At 35.8% G+C, this 21,707-nt stretch overlaps 3 protein-coding genes across 3 annotated transcripts; 1 reads left to right on the top strand and 2 right to left on the bottom strand.

Moving 5' to 3' along the window:
- The first annotated feature begins 6,579 nt into the window (after positions 1–6,579).
- On the top strand, positions 6,580–9,086 carry LOC106388488 (transport inhibitor response 1-like protein). Its single transcript, XM_013828564.3, has 3 exons — positions 6,580–7,289; positions 7,355–7,853; positions 7,931–9,086. Exons 1-3 carry the CDS (start codon positions 6,733–6,735, stop codon positions 8,687–8,689), a joined length of 1,815 nt encoding a protein of 604 aa, XP_013684018.2. The 5' UTR covers positions 6,580–6,732; the 3' UTR covers positions 8,690–9,086.
- Positions 9,087–13,104: 4,018 nt separating this feature from the next.
- LOC106388489 (pyridoxine/pyridoxamine 5'-phosphate oxidase 1, chloroplastic-like) lies at positions 13,105–16,264 on the bottom strand. Its single transcript, XM_013828566.3, has 13 exons — positions 15,943–16,264; positions 15,833–15,871; positions 15,430–15,597; positions 15,254–15,359; positions 15,020–15,165; positions 14,707–14,949; positions 14,420–14,508; positions 14,225–14,275; positions 14,046–14,136; positions 13,844–13,948; positions 13,692–13,762; positions 13,498–13,593; positions 13,105–13,350 (listed from the first exon to the last, which is right to left on the bottom strand). Exons 1-13 carry the CDS (start codon positions 16,216–16,218, stop codon positions 13,290–13,292), a joined length of 1,542 nt encoding a protein of 513 aa, XP_013684020.1. The 5' UTR covers positions 16,219–16,264; the 3' UTR covers positions 13,105–13,289.
- Positions 16,265–16,822: 558 nt separating this feature from the next.
- On the bottom strand, positions 16,823–19,042 carry LOC111204459 (uncharacterized protein At5g49945). The gene is made up of 3 exons (XM_022699238.2): positions 17,966–19,042; positions 17,377–17,580; positions 16,823–17,283 (listed from the first exon to the last, which is right to left on the bottom strand). Exons 1-3 carry the CDS (start codon positions 18,941–18,943, stop codon positions 17,053–17,055), a joined length of 1,413 nt encoding a protein of 470 aa, XP_022554959.1. The 5' UTR covers positions 18,944–19,042; the 3' UTR covers positions 16,823–17,052.
- Positions 19,043–21,707: the final 2,665 nt, after the last annotated feature.

Below are 21,707 nucleotides of genomic sequence, written 5' to 3'. Positions count from 1 at the left end.
TTAATATTTAATTATAAAATATTTTATCTTAATTTTTAGCTTTTATAATAGAAAAATATTATTTCCAAATAACAACACAATATATATAAGAATTATTGTATTTTAAAATATAATTTTTACAATAAAGAAATAAATCTACCAATGTTTTAAAAATGTTTAGGAGATCTTTTATGTTTTAAAATATTCATCTTTTTTTCTTTACAAGTTTGTTTTTTGTATGTTTTTCATAGGTACTGCAAAACATAAACATGAGCTTTTGTGATAACACATATTAGCAGAATTTACAATTGTTAGAAACTGTATTTTTTAACACATTGTTACAATTGTGATAACACATATATTTTTTTTTAGCTGTCAAAAAAAAAGAAACTGTATTTTTTTAAACTAAATACTGATAAATTAAAAAATAATTAACTGTATATGATATCGATGAGTTTATATTAACAAAATCCAAAAATTTATAAAAATTTAATACCAAAAATATATATATATTATCTTTTAATGACATATAAGAGAAAGAATCTATTTATATAATATTAATAAGATAATATCGCATATTTTTGTAGATTATAATATTAGATTTTCTAAAATTTTTATTATTATCTAATATAAATATTAAATCATTGACTCACCTAATAAAAATTATTTTTATATAATAAAAAATAACATAATATCAAATATTTGTATAGATGAAATATTGTAACTTTCATGTTTCCATAACTGTTTATTATTAACTTATATAAATAAAATATTTATAAAAATTATTGAATAAGCCTAAAATTATGGAGAAGGTAATAAATAAGCAAACTCACTAATATTATTAAAATTATTTATTTACTAAAATCATTGACTCACCTAAGATTTTTTTTATATAATAATAAATAACATAATATCAAATCTTTTTATAGATGAAATATTTTAATTATCCTGTTTAAATTATTAAAATATATAAATAAAATATTTATGAAAACTATTGACTAACCTAAAATCGTAGAGAAAGTGATAAATAAGCAAACACACTTGTCAAATAATAGTATAGAGCCTAAAATTATGGAGAAGGTGACAAATAAGGAAACTTACTAATATTATTAAAATTATTTATTTATTAAAATCATTGACTCACCTAATTTTTTTTGTTATATAATAATAAATAACATAATATCAAATATTTGTATATATGAAATATTGTAATTATCATGTTTATATATTAAAATATATAAATAAAATATTTATGAAAACTATTGACTAAGCCTAAAATAATAGAGAAAGTGACAAATAAGCAAAATCACTTTTCAAATAATAGTATAGATTTCTTATGTTTTGCTTTAAAATTTTAGATTTTACTTCAGGTATATCCGAACGGATCTGATATAATTTAAATCCAAATGATATATAGTTACTCAATGGGTTTTAGGATGTGATACAAAACCGATCTGGAAACAATGTGTTATATCCGATTTTGATCCATACTTACAAATTTACTCGTATGAAACCCTTGACGAGTTACATAATAGAAGCGAAATCCGAAAACCCGACCCGGACCCAAACAGATACCTGAACTTCCATGCCTACTTTGAAGCATGGAGAGAGTTGCAGCTGAGCAAGCAAGTCGGAGACCATATTCTAGTCTGGTGTCGATAGACACACCCTTGGTGTCGGTCGACACCATCACGACCAAGCACAACTGACGATTTTTATGCAAGTTTCACACATAATATAGGTCTAAACATGTCTGGCCAAGCACAATCAGATATAACACATTGTTTCCAGATCAGTTTTGTATCACATCCTGAAACCCATTAAGTAACTATATATCATTCGGATTATATCAGATCCATTCGGATATACCTGAAGTAAAATCTAAAATTTTAAATCAAAACATAACAAATCTATACTATTATTTGAAAAGTGAAATCTACCAAAGTTTCCAGTATTTACAAGAAATTCTTTGACGTGTTTAGACCTATATTAATTATTTAAATGTCAGTGTTTAGGCTATACTTTATTTTATCTTTGAGAGCTTTTTGGAGAGACATATCGGAACTTATCGGAAATAAGATTATGAACTCCCTTATATATTTATTAGATTTATTAATGAAGTTTATTCAGATTATGATTTGTGTTTCATTGATCATGTATGAGTAAATCATTTGTTAGATGTAGAGTTCTTCAAAGGAATAATGAATTGTTGGATTGATAGAACAGTTAGAGTTAGCTTAGGTTCTTCATCTGGATTGTTCTTAATACTAGTTCTTGACTGACAACCTCGAATCAGATCTTAGGATAATTGAACCTATCTGTAAAAAGATTTGGTTTATAGATTTTGTGAATTTATCAAACCTACACTTATTATATATTTGTCTGAACTGACAGAATTCGTAAAGCGATTTGAAATTCAGGATCTAGATATTATTAGATAGTCTTTGCAATGAAAGTTCGTTGATTTGATTATTGTGATTTGAGTTCAAAAATCATTCTTTTTTTTTAGAGAAATCGAACATCAAACTCGACATTGCGAAAGAAAAGTCAACACTAGACACTAGTGTCGACCGACACCCTCTCAGTGTTGACCGACACTCTCTTATTGTTGATAGACACACTATGGGGAAACATGTCAAGATCTCTTACAATAAAACAAAATTGACTACTCTCCACACAATGGTGTTAACACCCATCTAGAGTCGGTCGATACCCTGCACAGACATATCATGCTATTTCTGAAACTTTAGCTGGGTTTTACAAGAGGATGAAAAGGATTCATGATGATACTACCTCCATTGAGGAAGCTTGGGATGCTTTCCGCTTGAGTCAGTTCTTCAAAAATACCAGAGAATCTATGGGAGAGGTCAAAGCATTGTTTGATGAAGGTATGCATCTATAGGGGTGAAGAAACTGAAAAAGTTGGAAAATCCTGGAAAGTTTGTGGTACCTTGCACTATATCATGAGAACATTGCTGAGAGAATAAGGGTGTGATTGGTTTTCCCGCTACCACCCGCAAACGCAGTTTTTGCGGTTGGTAGCGGTTGTTGGCGTTTAGCAACAATCGCTCAAACCGCTCCAAACCGCTTCAAACCGTTCTAAACCGCTTCAAACCGTTCTAAACCTCATAAATTCAAAAGTTGGTTCCAGCTAGCGTTTGCGGTTGCGGGCGGTTGCGGGAGGATCATTTTTTTCTTTTTTTTTTAAAACAATATAAATACAAAAATAAAAATATTCAATAAAAATTTTAAATTGAAATTATAAAAATACTAAAATATATTTATTATACTTTAGTTAATATTATAAAATTTTAAAATAAAAATATTTTTATAATTTTTGAAAAATTTAAAACTATAACTTTCTAAATATAATTTTTATATTTATTATAACATTATGATTTTTAATATTTTTATAATTATATAAAATGTAAATATTGTTAATTTATTATTTAACTGCTGCTGCATTTGGTAGTTAACCAGTCATAAGTATCCCGCAAACGCACAAATTTCTAACCGCAGAACCAGTCGTACAAATCTCTTAAAACCGCTAGAAACCACAACCACCCGCATCCTTAAACTCCCGCAATCGCTGCGTTTGAACCAGTCAGGCCCTAAGACTTGCTACAAAATCTCCAAAGATTACTCTAACTTTTGTAGGCTTCGCCACAAAATATCCACATGATGTTGTCAACAACCTAGAAGTTGGAGTTGGGAACTGCATTGTTCCTATTCACTTTCAGATCTTGGCAATGGACAGTGGTTAAAACATGCCTCTCATTTTGGGAAGAGCCTTTTTAGCTACAGTGGAAGCGGTAGTTGACAGTGGAAGCGGTAGTTGACATGCCTAAAGGCAAAAATTTCTTTACAAACATTGATGAGAATGTCTTCTATAAAATTCTGCAACAAAAGAGAGGTATGCATCTAGCTTCTTGCATTGGTGTAATTGATGTTCATTTGCCTATAGTTGTTTTTATAAGAATGATGTCAAATAAGTATTGGATGGAGACATTGGTATTAAATCACATAATTCAGGGAAAAAGTTAAGAAGAAGACAAAGTGCAAAAGGGTCAAAGGTGATTCTCACTTGGCATTGGTTCCTCAGAGCTGTTCTGATTGTATGATTGAGTACAAAGTGTGAACCAGAGGTATAGCCTTTGTAAAGTTTGAGCTGTTCTCACTTCAGAATTAAAAGACAAAGGACAAGATGTTGTGAAAGGATTCATAAGCAGTGTGTTGAAGCTCAAGATATTGACATTGAGACTTGTTTTGGACCAAGTTTTCATTCTCATTCGGACTGAATTTATCATTATCATTCGAACTGAATCTGGCCTCAAAGTCGAGCTAATGACTTAACACAAACGCTTGGTGCGAGGCAACCCACTGGTAAGTGTTTTATTCAAAAAGTATGTTTTGTGGAACAAGCAGTGTCCGTCGACACCACCTCAGTGTCGGTCGACACACATCGCAAACACATGTAAGTTTTCATATTTTCTTGGTTTTTATCAGTTTTATTTGTTTCTTTGACTAACTTCAGACTCTATAACACTCGGGATAATGTTGTTGGTCTGGGTTGATTGTTCTTCCGAACCTCACCTACGCCTATCCATAGGATATCCGGCTCGTCCTATGCAGGGCCAAGGGTGTTACAAAACTTGAGCCAATTCACATATAAATCTTTCATAATTCTCAGAAAACTTAACATCATCAATACTCTCATCCATATTATCATCATTTCAGATGCAGATCCCGACACAAATGTTTTTGGATCGGCTCCAAAGTTGTAAACGCCACAGTATTCTTTAGCTCCTCACCATCATCTGAATCACTTCCATAATCATTCTTGACGTTTCTCTTCTACATTTGCTTTTGTAAATTCGCAAATTCACAGCAAATATGTCTAAATCCATTGCACTCAAAGCATTGTATCTTTGATCATGAACTACCCAAGTCACCCCCTCTTCCATTCTCCTTCTTTCTTTCCTTCTGCTTCAGGTACTTAGCAAAATTTCTTGACAACATTACCATATGAACTTCAGAAGATGAATCTTGTGAAGCGATTCCATATGTTTTTTTTCCATCTTATCAGTATCTCCATATGACTTGCTCAACTAAAAAGCTTGAAAAATCCCAACAAATGTCTCAAAAGCTATCTCATATAGATATAATCTTGGTTTTGATGGAAACAATCTCTCCAGTTTTGAATCAAGCTTTGATGGAAACAATCTCTCCAGCTTCTTCACCAACTTAGTTGTCCTTGTACTGCTTTCCAAGCGCGAAACATTCATTAGATATGTCACACAACTTAGCATTAAACTGAGCCATTACGTCTATACTTAGATTATCTAATTTAGATACTATCATATCTAACTTAACTCGTTTGACATTTGTAGTACTTTCAAACATGTTCTCCAATATCTTCAATGTCTTATGAGCTTATGCACATTGAGAAATACACTAAAGTAGCTTGCATCAATAGCATTATAAATTGCAAGTCTTGGCCTTATAATTGCTACTTGATGCTTTATTCTTTGATGTGCTCCATTGATCTCTTAGCTTAAGCACTTCAACTTCTTATCATCAATTATCACCGGATGACGCCAACCAACCTCAACAGAATTTCAACAATTCTCATCAAGACTGATGATAAAATCTTGCAAACATATCTTCCAATATTCATAAATGAATGAGTCAAGACGTGGTGGTTTTGTCATAGACATCTTTCTAGCTATGCCTCCATCAATTCATATTCCAAATTTTGCCATTCCTCATGGACCAGTTTTTGTTCTTACCCTTTTGATCTACTCGAAACAAGAATAAATCTTTATTGAAAACTCGTTTTGATATCAATTGAAAGTGCAGATGAATTTAGAAGAGTGTGAAAAATTAACAAGACACAAGTTTCTCTTTTCAAATTCACTAAAACAAGAAATCAAATTACAACCAGTTTTGTAACGTGTAAATCAAGCACAACACTCCTAACATACCGCTCTTTTCCATTACAAGAAATTCTCTGCGATAACTCAATCCAAAGCTAAAACTAACCATAGAGCCAAGATTTCAGTCTTCCAAATTTCCGCAAGTACTTCACCAAGTATGTCATCAGCTAACACACATCAATGACACTAAGCACAAAGCACAAAGCTTTCTGAGTTTTTTTATTCACTCAAGTTCTTGCGAAAGACAATTTTTTTTGTACATCGAGATAAGATCATAAGAATAAGATAAAACAAATTATAAAAAAGAGCAAACGGGTTCTGGTGTTTTAAGAAAGCCAGCGGAGCGGCACCAAAGACATAAGCGGAAGGTAGAAGACTAGAGAGATGGAGGAGAAAAACAAAAAAAGAGATGTGTATTTTGGCCTAGTTAACGTATATGGTTAAATTAATGAAATTATTACGTCAAAAAGGAACCAACAAGTAGCGGTGTCTAATTGAAACGGATAATGTTGATGTTCTTACTATTTTGTGTGTTTATTTATATAACGTTTCGAAAATACAGATCTGGATAAAATAAAAGGACGAGTATGTAAAAGTTGATGGAGTAAGAAAAAGGAGTTACATTTTGCTATATATTAAAAGTATTATTTAATTTTTGTAGAATATATAAAAAGACAAAAAAAAAAAAAACAAGGCACAAATAATGGAGACGAAGTGGAGAGAGAAAAGCTCCACTCTCTCTCACACAACACACACAAAGTTGCTGCTTGTTCCTCTTCTAATCTGAATCGAAAGAGATCAAAATCAAACAAGAGAAATGTCTGAGGATGAGGAAGACCAATCTCCAGCGTCGGATCTACGCTCGCAGGCACCTTGCTCGCCCAACAAATCTCGGAACTGCATCTCCTCCTCCCAGACGTTCCCTGACCACGTCCTGGAGAACGTCCTGGAGAACGTGCTACAGTTCCTGGATTCGAGATGCGACCGTAACGCAGCTTCTCTGGTGTGCAAATTGTGGTGGAAAGTGGAGGGTTTGACTCGATCGGAGGTTTTCATCGGGAACTGCTACGCGCTGTCTCCAGCTAGGTTAACTCAGAGATTCAAGCGTGTGAGGTCTCTGCTGCTCAAAGGGAAACCAAGATTCGCCGATTTCAACCTCATGCCCCCTGATTGGGGAGCTAATTTCGCTCCTTGGGTCTCCACCATGGCCAAAGCTTACCCTTGGCTCGAGAAGGTGGATTTGAAGCGGATGTTTGTTACTGATGACGATCTAGCGCTTCTCGCTGAGTCCTTCCCTGGGTTCAAAGAGCTCATCTTGGTTTGCTGTGAAGGCTTTGGAACCAGTGGAATCGCAGTCGTTGCCAACAAGTGCAGGTAAAATCTTTAACCCATCTCCTAGTTGGTGCTTTTAGTGATGGACTGCCGATTTGTTGTTTCAGAAAGCTGAAAGTGCTTGATCTGATCGAGTCAGAGGTCACAGACGATGAAGTGGATTGGGTTTCTTGTTTCCCCGAGGATGTAACTTGTTTGGAGTCTTTAGCATTTGACTGTGTGGAAGCTCCCATCAACTTCAAGGCCCTTGAGGGTCTTGTTGGTAGGTCCCCCTTGTTGAGGAAACTTAGGCTGAACAGGTTTGTGTCTCTGGAGGAGGTACATCGCCTCCTGCTGCTTGGAGCCCCGCAGCTCACGAGTCTCGGCACTGGCTCCTTTAGCCGTGGTGATCAGAGCCAGCAGGAACCACCCGATTACGCAGCTGCTTTCCGTGCTTGTAAATCTTTAGTCTGCCTCTCAGGATTCAGGGAGTTAATGCCTGAGTACCTTCCTGCCATCTTACCCGTCTGCGCCAATCTTACCTCACTCAATTTCAGTTATGCTAACATTTCTCCTGACATGTTTAAGCCCATCATCCACAATTGCCACAAACTCCAAATTTTCTGGGTATGTATCCTTGTCCTTCTTTCTTGACATCACTTCTTCAGTAAATGCGTTATCTTGAACTTACTTGTGCAATGCAGGCTCTGGATTCGATATGTGATGAAGGACTGCAGGCAGTTGCTGCGACTTGCAAGGAACTCCGTGAGCTCCGGATCTTCCCTTTTGATCCCCGGGAAGACACTGAAGGTCCTGTCTCTGAATTAGGCCTCCAAGCAATCTCCGAGGGTTGTAGAAAACTCGAATCTCTTCTCTACTTCTGCCAGCACATGACCAATGCCGCTCTCATAGCCATGTCGCATAACTGTCCTGAGCTCACTGTGTTTAGGCTCTGCATAATGGGTCGACATAGGCCTGACCATGTGACAGGAAAGGCAATGGACGAGGGCTTTGGTGCCATTGTTAAAAACTGCAAGAAACTAACTCGGCTCGCCGTCTCCGGGTTGCTTACGGATCAAGCTTTTAGGTATATGGGTGAGTATGGGAAACTGATCCGTACTCTCTCAGTGGCTTTTGCAGGGGACAGTGACATGGCTCTGAGACATGTCCTCGAAGGTTGCCCTAGACTACAGAAACTCGAGATAAGAGACAGTCCGTTTGGGGATGTTGCGTTACGCTCTGGCATGCATCGGTATTACAACATGAGGTTTGTTTGGATGTCGGCATGTAGCTTGACTATGGGATGCTGCAAGGATGTTGCACGTGCAATGCCGAATCTAGTTGTGGAAGTAATTGGTTCCGATGATGATGATGAGAACAGGGAGTTTGTTGAGCCTTTATACATGTATCGGTCTCTTGATGGTCCAAGGAAAGATGCACCACAGTTTGTCAAAATTTTATAGGAAGGAGGAGCATTTTCGTGTGTTGCTGAGAGCTTAAAGAGGGGAGAATGAATATGGGTAGGTTGTAGGAACGCTGAAGATGATGATCGTGGTGTCAGAGACACAATGCATGATGGTTGATAATGATGATGATGATAGTTGCGAAGGGCATAATGCATTATTGTTGTACCATTATTTATTTTCTTTTCTTGCTGTTTTTTTTTTTTTTTTGGTTTAAAAGTTCTTGGTTGGTTAGGTGGAACAATGGATGTATGTTTTGGGGAGCATCGATGTTAGTTAGACAGATGAGTTGGTTCTTATGTTTCTAATAAGCTGCACTTTTGGATCTTTCTAGTTGTTGTTTAGAACTAAAGAGACGTCTTGCCATTTTCAATTTATTTGAGATATTTCATCTAAATCCGTTAAATCATTTCGATTCTACTTGATTTTGGCTTTGTTCGGTTGTGGTGGAGAGAGATGAGGTGAGGTTCTTATCCAAAGGAAGACCTCTCCTTTTGCCTTCCGAGAAGCTATCTTTGTCCCCAAAAGACTGCGCTTTTTTCAAACTGACAGGACACATCATTTATTTTCTTAAAGGTCATAAACCAAACTGAAATAATGCAGAGGATGGTGACAAAAAGGATATGATGGTGGTGGATTAAGAGAGAGTAATTAGGATTGGTGGCACATTTGATGTGATCATCATACCTACTCATTAAACCACTTAACACCAATGTTTTATATTCCCATCATTTATATCACTTTGCTTCCTCATCCTACGGTCACGATTCTTCTAATTTGCTATCTCCAGCCCTCTCTTCTGTTCAACTTCAGTTGTACGCTCAAAATTAACCACTGAGGGGCCTGTAACCCTAGAATATAGTTTCTACCTTAATTTTTTTTTGTTAATTATACTAGGCGTAGATGATATGACCAAATACGATGATTTATCAAGAAAATTAATTTGTCTCTTTTTTTTTGTTAACCATTTGTCTTTATATATGTCTCTTTTTTGTGGATAAATATGATAATTTATCAAGAAAATTGGTGAAAATGTTAATTTATAATTGTCACATTGTAATAACTAAAATAGTTACAATTATTTCGATATTGAATGCATTATAAATAAAATAGTGAAATGTGTTCATGGGCGCTAAATTGATTTGAAAGATTAACTGAAATTCATGTTCGGAATTTAGCTTAGCCAGAGTGGAACAGTTGGTTCAAACCTAACAAAAAAATTTGGAGATCAACGGTATCGGAGAGTTCTAAAAAGTTTTTAGCGATTATTAGATTTGTATACGCATATACTTCTAATAATTAAACATTCAAACTTGGTCTTGTGGTTAGACAGTGGTTTTAGAAACCGTTTTGTGTTGGTTCGAAGCCAAATTTGAAAAAGGTTTTGTTTATTTTACCTTTTTTATAAAAAGCATTTTTGTAATTGCACACATTCATCTTTTTTTGTTGTATCTGCAAAAATCTAAACTTTAAACGGTAGCTACTTTGATATTTTTATCTTTTTTATTAGAGATAAGTCCTAGTTAGTTTAAGATAGTGATAACTTTATTATACGTACTTATCAACTTAGTAACATTACATTGTATAAATACCGAGCTATTGCTATCATAATAAACAAGTCATTCTATTCCAAATTATTACATGGTATCAGAACGGGAAAATGACTTATTCCTCTATGAACTAGTTCCTGGCTTTTTCACACATGAACTTTTAAGTCATGCCAAAAACCACATGAACAATGGAAAAATGACTTATTCCCCTATGAACTAGTTGTTCCCAACTATTTCACACACAAACTTTTAAGCCATGCCAAAAACCACATGAACAAACTATCGATTTTAAAGTAATTCCCCTAAAACCGTAACGGTGTTATTTAAACGTTAACTTGGTTTATGATAGGTAGAGAGACGGTTTAAAGAAAGAAGAGCAGCAAATACTAACTTACCGATCTCCATGTATTGTCACAAAGAACTATAAAATTGGCGTAGTCTAGTACGCTTGATTGGTTCCGTAAGCGGATGTTACTCTCAGGTTCCGGTCCTGCAGGGATTTGTATATTCTCTTCAATCCAGAAATTAATGTCATATGATCTCTTTATATGCTTTATGTCATATAACTCGAAAATATCTACCCAACCAGTTACTATGTCATACAATTCGAAAATGCAGAATAAAATTTTTTATCCTCAATTGATGATGAAGAGTAAAACGATTTCTGAAGAAGAAGAGCAGTTGACAAAAAGAAGAAGAACAAAACGACATAGTATTCTATTTTTATCAACCTAAATGAAACCGACTATCTATTTGTCATAAACCAAGTTAACGTTTAAACAACACCATTTACGGTTTTAGGAGAATTAGTTTAAAATCGATAGTTTGTGTATGTAATCAAAAAATATAATTGTTCATGTGGTTTTTCGCATGACTTAAAAGTTTGTGTGTGAAATAGCCGGAAACAACTAGTTCATAAAGGAATAAATTATTTTTCCGTTGTTCATGTGGTTTTTTGGCAAAGCTTAAAAGTTCGTGTGTGAAAAAGCCGGGAACAACTAGTTCATAGGGGAATGAACCATTTTCCCGTATCAGAACCCCGATCCTAAATACGCTACACCCATAATTAATATAACCATACCCGACCTTCAGTGGATCATCAAGCCAGTTGTTGTGTTGATCAGAAAACTTTTGCCACCTTCAATGGGACTGCTGATCTTGACGAGGCTAAGATTCAGCTAGTTCAGTTCTCAGAAGAATTGGAACAAGGGGATGCCAAGAATCATGAGAACATTGATTACCTAGATGTGGAGGAAAATGATGTCGTCAAGGATGAAGTCGGCGGCGAGGATGTTAATATCTTCTCTCAGTAAGCAAAGGAGGTGGCATTTATTCTTCAAAAGGCAATCACACAAGCCGGCTGGCAAGTCTCAAGTATTAAAGGTCAAGATTTCATAAACCACAAGCAAAATTGGAGCCGTTCACCATCGGTGACAAATTCACTATTCTTATCCCAAAACCATATCATCAGCCTTTACATTCCTCCAGTGGGATACCTTTGGGTCTACGAGTCGTGGTTCAAGGAAGCTAGACTATGGTTGCCGATTCCTCACATGATGATCTTGCACTGCACAAGATGGAAAATTATACTTTCTTAATAGCAACAGCATCCATCAGAATGTTGGTAGCATTGATGGTCTTGGCAGCTAAGTGTGCCCTTGGATGAGTGCGCATATGTTAGAAGAGATTACGTTTTTTGGGTTCAGCTCTGACTCTCGTTTCTACTTCGCTCGCATGAAGACGGAGCAAAATATTATCACTGACCGTCCGGGAAAATAGGCATTTAAATCTTAAACTATTTGAAATCAGCATGTTTAATATCGAAGTATTGCTAGCACGGTTTTATTCCCCCAACTAATAGTTGACTTGGCAAATTGGTGACTAAAAAAGTCAACGTTAAGTCATAAAAGATTCTCTTTAGTTTTATATCAATTATCTTTGTCATTGAACTTGAAAAAATCGAAATTCCCAAATTCAAACCCTAACTTTGAATGATGACGATTTTCGGTGACAACAAAGGCGATTTTCGGTGGTAAGAAAGCAAATCCGGCCCAATCACAGAAACAAATATCACTGGAAATCGCCTTTTTTCTTCGTCGAAAATCGTCTTCACTCAAAATTAGGATTTGAAATTGGGAATTTCGAGTTTTCCAGGTTCAATGCTGAGGATAATTGATAAAAACCTAGCGAAAATTGTCTATGACTTAATGGTTGATTTTTTTAGTCACCAATTTGCCAAATCAACCACTAATTGGGGAATAAAATTGTGCAAGGAATACTTTAGTATTAAACTTGCTGATTTCGAATAGTTAAAGATTTAAATGTCCATTTTCCCTCGACCGTCCTATGAATATTCACCACTAGCAGCATTTTTATGCGTTCGTCAAGATTAATGAAACCTTCATTGCTGATCCGCGAGAGATTATAGAATTGTTTGGAACACAACAGTTGGTAGACAACTAATTTCTTACTATACACTTTTGTGCAGTGTGTTACACACTGTGTGTACACTCCCAAGATATCATGGCTCGGACATTAGCCGGAACGATTTTGAAGAAGCCTTGATTGAACTAAAAAAGTAGTAGTATAGATATGTCAAAACAGAAAATGTATCATGAATAGCGTATATGGAAAAGATAATTTCGATACTGGGCAGAATTCGATAACAAACTAAAGTAGTACATAGAGCAACAAATTCGATCAGTTTCTAAATTTGATAAACAAAAACAAACAATAATAATCTGATGTCTTTTTTGGAAGACATAATCTTAAGTCTAGATTGAACAATTAAAACATCAGTATAGAAACTATGACAGAGATGCCAAACCACAAATTTAAGGGCCTTTGATGACATGAGAGCAGAGATTGAGAAGAAATAAACGACATTATTGAGTGCTAAACTGGAAAGCACTTTATTTTTGTGACAAACATGGAAATAAAGTCATTACAATGCTATATACTGTATATAAAGATCTTATTCTCACGGTGTAGTGGTTGATATAAAACCAAAACAGCCATCATCTTCTTCACAGGGAAGAAGTGACTAGAAGTCATGGGGCCAATCTACGAATTATCCACGCAGGATTCCCTTCTTGTAGAGAATACTGCAGCCTGCGAATCCCGACAATCATATGTCAGCAAACATTTCTACGTTTTTAAGCCTAATTAAGAGACCCATTTCAAGCTAGAAACATGTCCTTAGACCCAGACAGAGACCTGATTGGTCTCCACGAAACTGCAATATAAGTAAAGAGGTACCTGTCATGCAAACGAGATGGCTGTCCCTGCCAAAACTCGAAAAGGTTTGGTTTAAGTCTGAATCCTCCCCAGTTTTTAGGCTTTGGTATCACACTTCTGCAAGAAAGAAGACAAAAGTAATCAATCAATCAAGAACATCAAATCAAACTTAATTTTTTTTCTTTTTTGAAGGATTGAAAGATTTTATAACTCACCCATCTGAATACTTTTTTGTTAGTTCTTCATATTCGTCGTATAGAACATGCCTGCCAGGTACTACAGAACTCTGATAGAAACCAAAATTTTAAGCATGAGAGTCCAACCAACATCATATTAATGATAAATATAACAACAGTTAATAAGGCACCTGCTTGCTAACAATAGCTCCAATCTGACTTCCTCTAGGACGACTATGATAGTAATTCTCAGATTCTTCCTCAGACATTCTCTCCACTGGTCCTTCAATTCTTACCTGGTTTTGTTACAGGGAGAACGGATATTAGATATTCAGTAACCAAGTTATTAACTCTTAGCAGAACAAAAGGTTAAGGCAAGATGAAAACACATACCTGCCTATTCATGTCCTCCCAGTAAAACAGAAGTGCTGCAAAAGGGTTTTCTGATAAATCAGAACCCTTTTTACTTTCGTAGTTTGTGAACCTTCATTTTTACAATTTCAAGCAATTAACATCAAAGGGATCTTCATATCCCAAACTCTCAAAAGAAAAGGGAGAGGATATGTACTAACCACACAAATCCATTCTCATCAAATCCTTTTAGTAAAACCATTCTTGATGATCTGCAGCAGAATTAGGCTCATTAGAAAACATATTGACAATTGACAAATAAGAATTATGCAGATAAAAAAAGGGCTTTTGGAACATGGTTCAACCGCATATTGTTCCATGGAGTGAAGTCTCTTAGAACAACAAAGTATACTTACGGTTTTCTGTCCTTGTTTGTGGTAGACAAAGCCATGGCATTTGTTTCTCTCAATCCAGCAGCAACTGCTTCATCAAACCATTTACGGAACTGCAAAACAAAAAAAACAAAAAAACAAAAAAAGAGGAGGGTCTCTCATATCTCATAAGAAAGCACGATAACTAAGCAGCCAGCGAGTGAGTAATCTAGCAGAACGAGTAACTTAAAAGGCATAAAAATTGAGCAAAAGTGAAAGAGTGGTATAACAAGATGAGTTGGGAGCAATATAAGTTTCTGCTCATTGAATACCTGTAAAACAGGATCACTTTCAACCTGGTCCTCAAGCAATTCAGGAGAGACATAGTTCACTCTCATAGCAGATATGTCAACTTTTGGAGGTTTACCAATTCTAACACACATGGATGTACCAGGGTAACTAGGAAGCTCGAGCTTGTATTTTTCTGCAACAGAAGGTGGTACAAATCTCCCACCTAAAAAGTGATGAGGGCCAGAAAAGCTCTTGGCACATAGCTTTGGGGCAGTCAAAGATACCTAATAAGAGTTGAAAGATTCAATTGATAAAGTAGTATGATGGTAACAGATATGATTAAAAGAGGCATACCAACATATCAGGCTTAATGCCTCCACCTTCATGGTCTCCATCTTCAACGTGCCAACCAGAGGGAATGTCCACAGAGACGATGACAGGGCGTTTTTGGAGGGTCTGCAATCGCCGGATGATGGCATCAAAAGGAGGCCTTGGAGCACCTATATGTACAAAATGGTGACTTCCATAAAAAACAATTAGCAACACGAACCAACCAACGTTGTGTTTCAATCATAGGAGAATAGTTACCATGAAATGAAAACCCGAAGATTGCGTCTATAATAACATCAAAGTCCACTGACAAGTCTTCAGGCAGATCTTCAACGGAGACGAAAGGAACAGATAGTGACTCCAACTACAAAAGAGACAGTCATGTCAGCAAGCACTATAATAAAAAAAAAATAAACAGTAGTGTGGTGGCGAACCTGAGTGACGAGTCCGGTATAAAGTGATTTGGAAGTACGTTTGGGATAACAGATAGAGGGTTTATAACCAAAATGGTGAAGATGCCTGGCTGCAACTAGACCATCACCACCATTGTTTCCAGGACCACAGATTGCTAGAACCCGACTATATTCACATGGTTTATAAACCTGTAAAAACATATTACAGACTTCAAAACCAATCTACAGGCTAGCGAGGATATATTGAAGATTTTGAACTTTTGTTATTCGATTTTATTACAGGTTTGTGTATCCATCCTGTTTTGGGTTGCTGTAATAAAGAAAGCCTCTTTTGGGTATTCACTTAAGCTTTGAGGTTTTTCTTATAAGGTCTTGATTACAACAACACTCACGAAAACAAAACAAAGATTGGGATTCAATTTACCTCAGCAACTGAAGTAGCGACGCTAAGACCAGCCAGTTCCTGCAAGAAGGATAAGAAAACCGATCATGATCAGGCGGGTAAAACCAAAGCGGAAGAGGGAAGGGAGAGACCATGAGCTGATCAACGGAGAAGCCAAGAGGACCCATCAAGGTCTCATCAATCTCCGCGGCTTCTCTTTGCGAGAGGTAAGATACTGATGCTGAATCCTGCATGTTTGGAATTGATTTGGTAGACAAAGTTCGAAAACCGTGGCTTGCAGTGAGGAATCGCTGGGTGGTGGTTAAAGGAAGAAGAGAGTATTGGTGTTTGGGAGAGATTGGGAGTGGTTGCTGGAAGAGGAAGGCAGATATCATTCTTGTGACTCTGCGCCTAATCACAGTCCTCATTTAGCCCCAACATTCTGACCCAAACTCCAATAATAAGCCGCTTATTAGATCGGTTATCCATATCTGTACTTTATGGGTCCAACGGCGTGAAGGGCTGGACGTTGGTTTAAATGGTTCGGTTCGATTTTGGGTTCTCTGCAATTTCAGGTTACATATTTGATTTTCAGAAATATTGCCAACCAAAAATATTTAGATACTTACCATTTTGTTCGGTTCTAAGTTTACATTTAATGTCGAATTGGACCAAGTTTTTTTTTTTTTTAAATCTAAAATTATCTGCTACCATATTGTTATTTGCCAAGATGTTTAAGTGGTTTTATTTGCTGATTTGATTTAATTTTATTGGCAAAAAATGAGCCAGATAAACTGTTAATAATTATTTGGCTGATGATATAGCATTTTCGATCAAAATCATTTGTTTTCAAACTATTTTTTGTTACTATTTGTGATACTATTTGGTTTTTTTTGTTAAAGATCTCTCACCATCTAACACTCATGAAGCTTTGGTTTACTCTGCTTGTGCTTCATTTTTGAAACATCAACTTTACTCTTTCATAAACTCTTGTCATCCTTTTCTCATCCTCTAATGTTCAGTATTTCTAAATTTCAACAGAATACATGGCTGCCATAAGCCATTTGCCATTAATATACTCCACAAAGCTCTCACATGGTCAACATCAAAAAACTCCAACATCATTCAAAAATGGTATGACAATGCATATAAGAGAATGAAAAGCAAAAGAAGAAGCTACCGAGTAAAACACGTGATAATGTTTGATATGCTTTTTTAAGTATAAAGAGTGGTCTTAACGAAACAAAAATTGAACTTTTAGCTTAGTGACCACGACTCATCTTAACTTTGGGCATTGCCTTTTTCACCTGCCTTGCTCTTTCTTTAACCTCTTTCTTCCTAATCACTTCTGCGCTCAGCTTTGCTTCCGCTTCCTCCATCAGTTTCTTCCTCTCTGCCTTCTTCTTCTGCAATGCCTCTTGCCTCGCGTTCTGAAGTTCCTTGTAGGCTTCCTCTGCTGCCTTTTGCCTACCGGTCTCAGTTTTATTCCTTGCCTTCATTAAATCAAGAAACATATACTATATTCAGCCTTGCAATGCAATTTAACTCTGGACTAGGAGGCTATAAATAATAAGTTTTCCCCTTACCTGGGTACTGAGTCTGTACCGTCCTACCAAGTCGATGTAGTATGGAATTAGTGCCACTAGCCGGACGATATCATCCATGTGTTTAGCATCTGGTAAGGAAAACTTGAAAAGCATCATCTTCCTGTGTTTGCCAGGGTGTTGGTCAGAGATATGCATCGACATGAAGTTCTTCCCATACTTCTCCATAGCCTTGTCACCAAAAACCTACAGAGTTACATCGCATGCCCGTAAGTGGTTAGTGCAGCAAAGATATGTTAGAGATGCATAATGTGTAACATTAATCAAAACAAAATTTTATGTTGAATCGAATTAAGGTTCATATTGAAGGCGATTGCTTTCCCTTATTTTCCCGCTTATACAGATAGAAACAGAGATAGAGCCATGGACCAAACTCCATCACTGAATTATTAAGCTCATTATGCTTAGTTCTTTACTAAACCTTTCTTCCAAGCAACAAGGCCTATTCAAGTAATATGAGCCAAACTGTGACTACTAGTTGGTAAGCTCCTAACTACGGCTTAAGAAGTTATTTTTGCAAACTAAAACACACAGACACGGTTCAACTGTAAAATCTGAGAACATTTCTCACCTGATCAAGCACAGTGTCAGTGATCATATCCCCAGCAACTTCCTTGGATTCAGAGATGACACTCAGCTCCTCCGAAACCCACTTCCTCCCGGCGGGAGGAGACACAATCCCGGCGAATCTCTGCAGATCCTTCACCTCCTTTTGCATAGTTTTAGCCGCCTTCTTCTTAGCCATCGCAAACACGACATGATCCATCGCCTCTTCGTTCATGTAAACCTCAAAGGTGATCTCATCTTTACAAGGCACCACCAAGTTAAAAACCCTGGAGATCAGATCGTGCCTGCTCTTAAGCTCCATGGTGGCAAGCAATCCATGGCAGTACCTGCGTCCGCTCGCGTAGAATTTGAACACATTCAACGCCTCTTTAAGCAGCAACGGCGACTCCACTCCGTCACCAACTCCTAGCAAGCTGAAATTCTTGTGGAATATAGTGTCCTTGGAAGCGAATTTGGCGGCCCAAGCCAAAGCGAGGCGCTCGTTCTCACGTTTACCGACGAAGTAGTTGATTCCGAGAGCCATTAAGAAACAGACGCACGCGATCTCGATTGCGTACGACTTCTTCTCCTTCTTCTTCTTACTCGGAGGAGTGGCGTCTTGAGCTGTGGAGGCAGTCTCCGGATCTGCCGTCTCTGTGGCGTTTTCTGCGGTCGGTGGAGAGTCAATCGTCTCTGGCAGACCTTCGAACTCGTCTTCATCCCAGAAATCGAAGGGCGTGGAGGAGGGATCCGACTGAGGCTCGGGGTCTGATTCGGGGATGAAATCGGAGGTAAGGTCGTCGGGAGATGGTTGTGGATCGGGAAGTGATGAGTGCGACTGGGTGATGGTAGGCGGAGGGAGAGAGTGGTGGAGATCAGAGGAATCGTCGGAAGCATCGTCGTCTTCAGCATCAAATCCTTCGAATTGAGAAGCGGAGAGAAGATGGAGGTGAAAGGAAAGGCATAAAATGAGAGTTAAGCAGAAGAAAGATCGGGGGGTCATTTTGAGGTTAAGATCTAACACTCGTAATGTAATCTTCTGATACTTTGTTTTCGGGACGATGTATATGGCAGTGTTTTGAACACTGGAGCAACCCAATGGTTGGACACGGTCGAACCGTGAATCGGTTATATAGCTTAATTGAGTCTAATAACTGGTTTGAGTCTATAAAAAGATTAGCAGTGATGAAAAATGCTCATGCAACTGTTAGTTGAATGTAAAAGGTTTTTGGATGAAAAAAATAACAAGTATATAGCAGGTTTGAAAAAACGCTGGTGGGGGGTTTTGGTAAGAATGTGTCTTTTTGGTAAAGTGTTCAGATTTTTATCGATTCTTTTTGTTTTTTTTAAGTCATTACAGATCTTGAGTAAACTTTACATAGAAGGAAGATCATTTGGAGCAAAACAAGCTGAATTGAGTACATTTGGAGATTTTTCCATGGAGTAATTGCTTCAGAATGGAACATCCGGATTACGAAAAAGCATGCACTAGAGACCCAGATTTTTATAGAAGTTTCCAATATTTCAAAATTTTACCTAGGATCTTCATTTTTAACATGGAGCTATCACATACCTGCAATATATTGTTCTTTTTACAGACATGTTAGTTATTATACACAAACTTTAGAGAGAACTAGTGATTTATAAGATTGAAGGGAAAAAAACTTTATACTCTTGAAAGATTATGAACTTTTTTATTATTTTTTGCAATTGATTATCATGTTTTCTATCATCTATGTGTTCTCTGTGACTATGCTTGAGTACTCAATTTGTTAGGTCTAGAGCACTAAGAGTCATAGATCCATGAGCTAAACACAAATAAGGATTTGATGTTTTGATTGTCTCCATTCATTGTTAAACATAAAATATGCAATAACCTGATCAATTAGTGCATGATTCTATGTTTAATCTACTCATAAAAATGCTTTAGATTGCTAAAAATAACATGAATGGATGATTTATGTTTGACCATCCAAAGTAGGGGTAAAGGCAAACTGTGAACTTATCGAATCTAATCATTAATGTTTATTACATTTCCTTGATTCAAACAAAAGCTTAGATATCATGAACGCATTATAAAAGGATAAATGCTTAGAAAATGGATCAATGTTGCTATTTTGTTCGAGTTCAAGACATGTTTTGATTTGTTCCTTGAACATATATATGTGTGTGGCTTGATCGTTTGCTTTTCGACTCAACGCTCTTGACCTAGTTCCATTTTTAATATGAATATAAATCATCTTGATTTCTTGCTTGTTACTATTTTTACCATCGAACTACTCAGTTGTCAGAGGCGGAGGGAGAGCATGAAGAAGGGGCAGCTGCCCCCTATGAAATATTGAAGTTTTTTGACTTTCTATTGATTATTTAAAATTTCTATGGTTTAAGCGATCAAATTTCTATCAAATTTCAAATTTCTATGTTTTGGATCTATATTAATCTCAAGAAACAAAGTGTGAAAACGGTTTTCTAGAATTGAATTTAAAGATTTACAATAACCATTATTAATTTGCAGTAGAAAAGATCCAATTTGAGTATATCAGATATCTTCCTAAATTTGAGTTATATGTATATTTAGAAAAATATTACTAACTATATGTAATATCTTCTTAAAATTTAGAAAGATATGGATAAATATGTATAACATCTTCATAAATTTAGGAAAGTTTTGATAAATGTGTATTTAGGAAAATTTTCATGAATATAAATTTATGAATATCTTAATGAATTTGAATTATATATATTACTATGATATACTTGAATATTTATTATATTTTCCTAAAGTTATAGTAATACCTTCCTGAATTTGGTATGTAAATTCTATAAAGTTATTATACATATTTAGAAATATATTCATAAATTTTAGAAAGATCAATAATGTTTTCCTAAATATGTTTATAAGTCAAATTCATGGAGATGTTATATACATTAAGAAGAATTTTTTAAAATATATATGCATGTTACATTCAAGAAGTTTTTTTAAAATACACATACAAGTTACATCAGAAATCTAATTACACATTTATGAAAGTATTCTTAAATTTTTGAGAATTTTATTTTACAAACTCGTCTCATAAACGTTTTTAAGGAAAATCATTTCCTAATTTATTTATTTTTTGAATTTTTTTTTCCAAAAGAAAAAATTGAAAAATTATTTCTGTTTCTTATTTTCAATTTTTTTAAATATTTTTTGTATCTAATAAATAATTAAAAACAATTGTAAATAAAGATAAAATTGTCTTTTTAGTTTTTACCCATAATGAAAATTAGTTTTGAAACTTTTATTCTTGATAGCTATTTAAGGAACAAAAACTAAAAAAAAAAAAAGTTATTTAGGAGATTTGTTTTAGATTAAATTGGATAGTACAATTTTTGTTGAATTATAAGAGGCATTCAAACAATTGGCCTAAGACTAAAAGTGATTGTTATGAACATGTGGAGAGCAGGATTTTCGAACCGGAGCCATATCCTTGGTTTAAAAAAGCGCTCGCTTTTGGCACCATGGCGCTAGGCGAGGTCTGGCGATGTCTTCATCGCCTCAGCATCTCAAGGCGTGGCGACTTACACAAAACGAGCACGTTCTACGCTTTCTTACTAAACCTAAGGCTCCTAAAGCGACACGTTATTTGATCTAAAGTCAAACCGAATTGGTTTGCTAAATTTAAACTGCTAAACAGAGTTAGATTTGTAACACATCATAGGCGTAGCACTTTGCAAACCCTAAGTTAGTCTTATATACCGTAACTAAGTTTAAAGTTAGGGTTCCA

This window comes from Brassica napus, chromosome C3 (genome assembly GCF_020379485.1).
Source record: "Brassica napus cultivar Da-Ae chromosome C3, Da-Ae, whole genome shotgun sequence".
Classification (NCBI taxonomy): domain Eukaryota; kingdom Viridiplantae; phylum Streptophyta; class Magnoliopsida; order Brassicales; family Brassicaceae; genus Brassica; species Brassica napus.
Note: the sequence above shows the minus strand (reverse complement) of the source record. Positions and strands in the feature narration are given on the sequence as shown.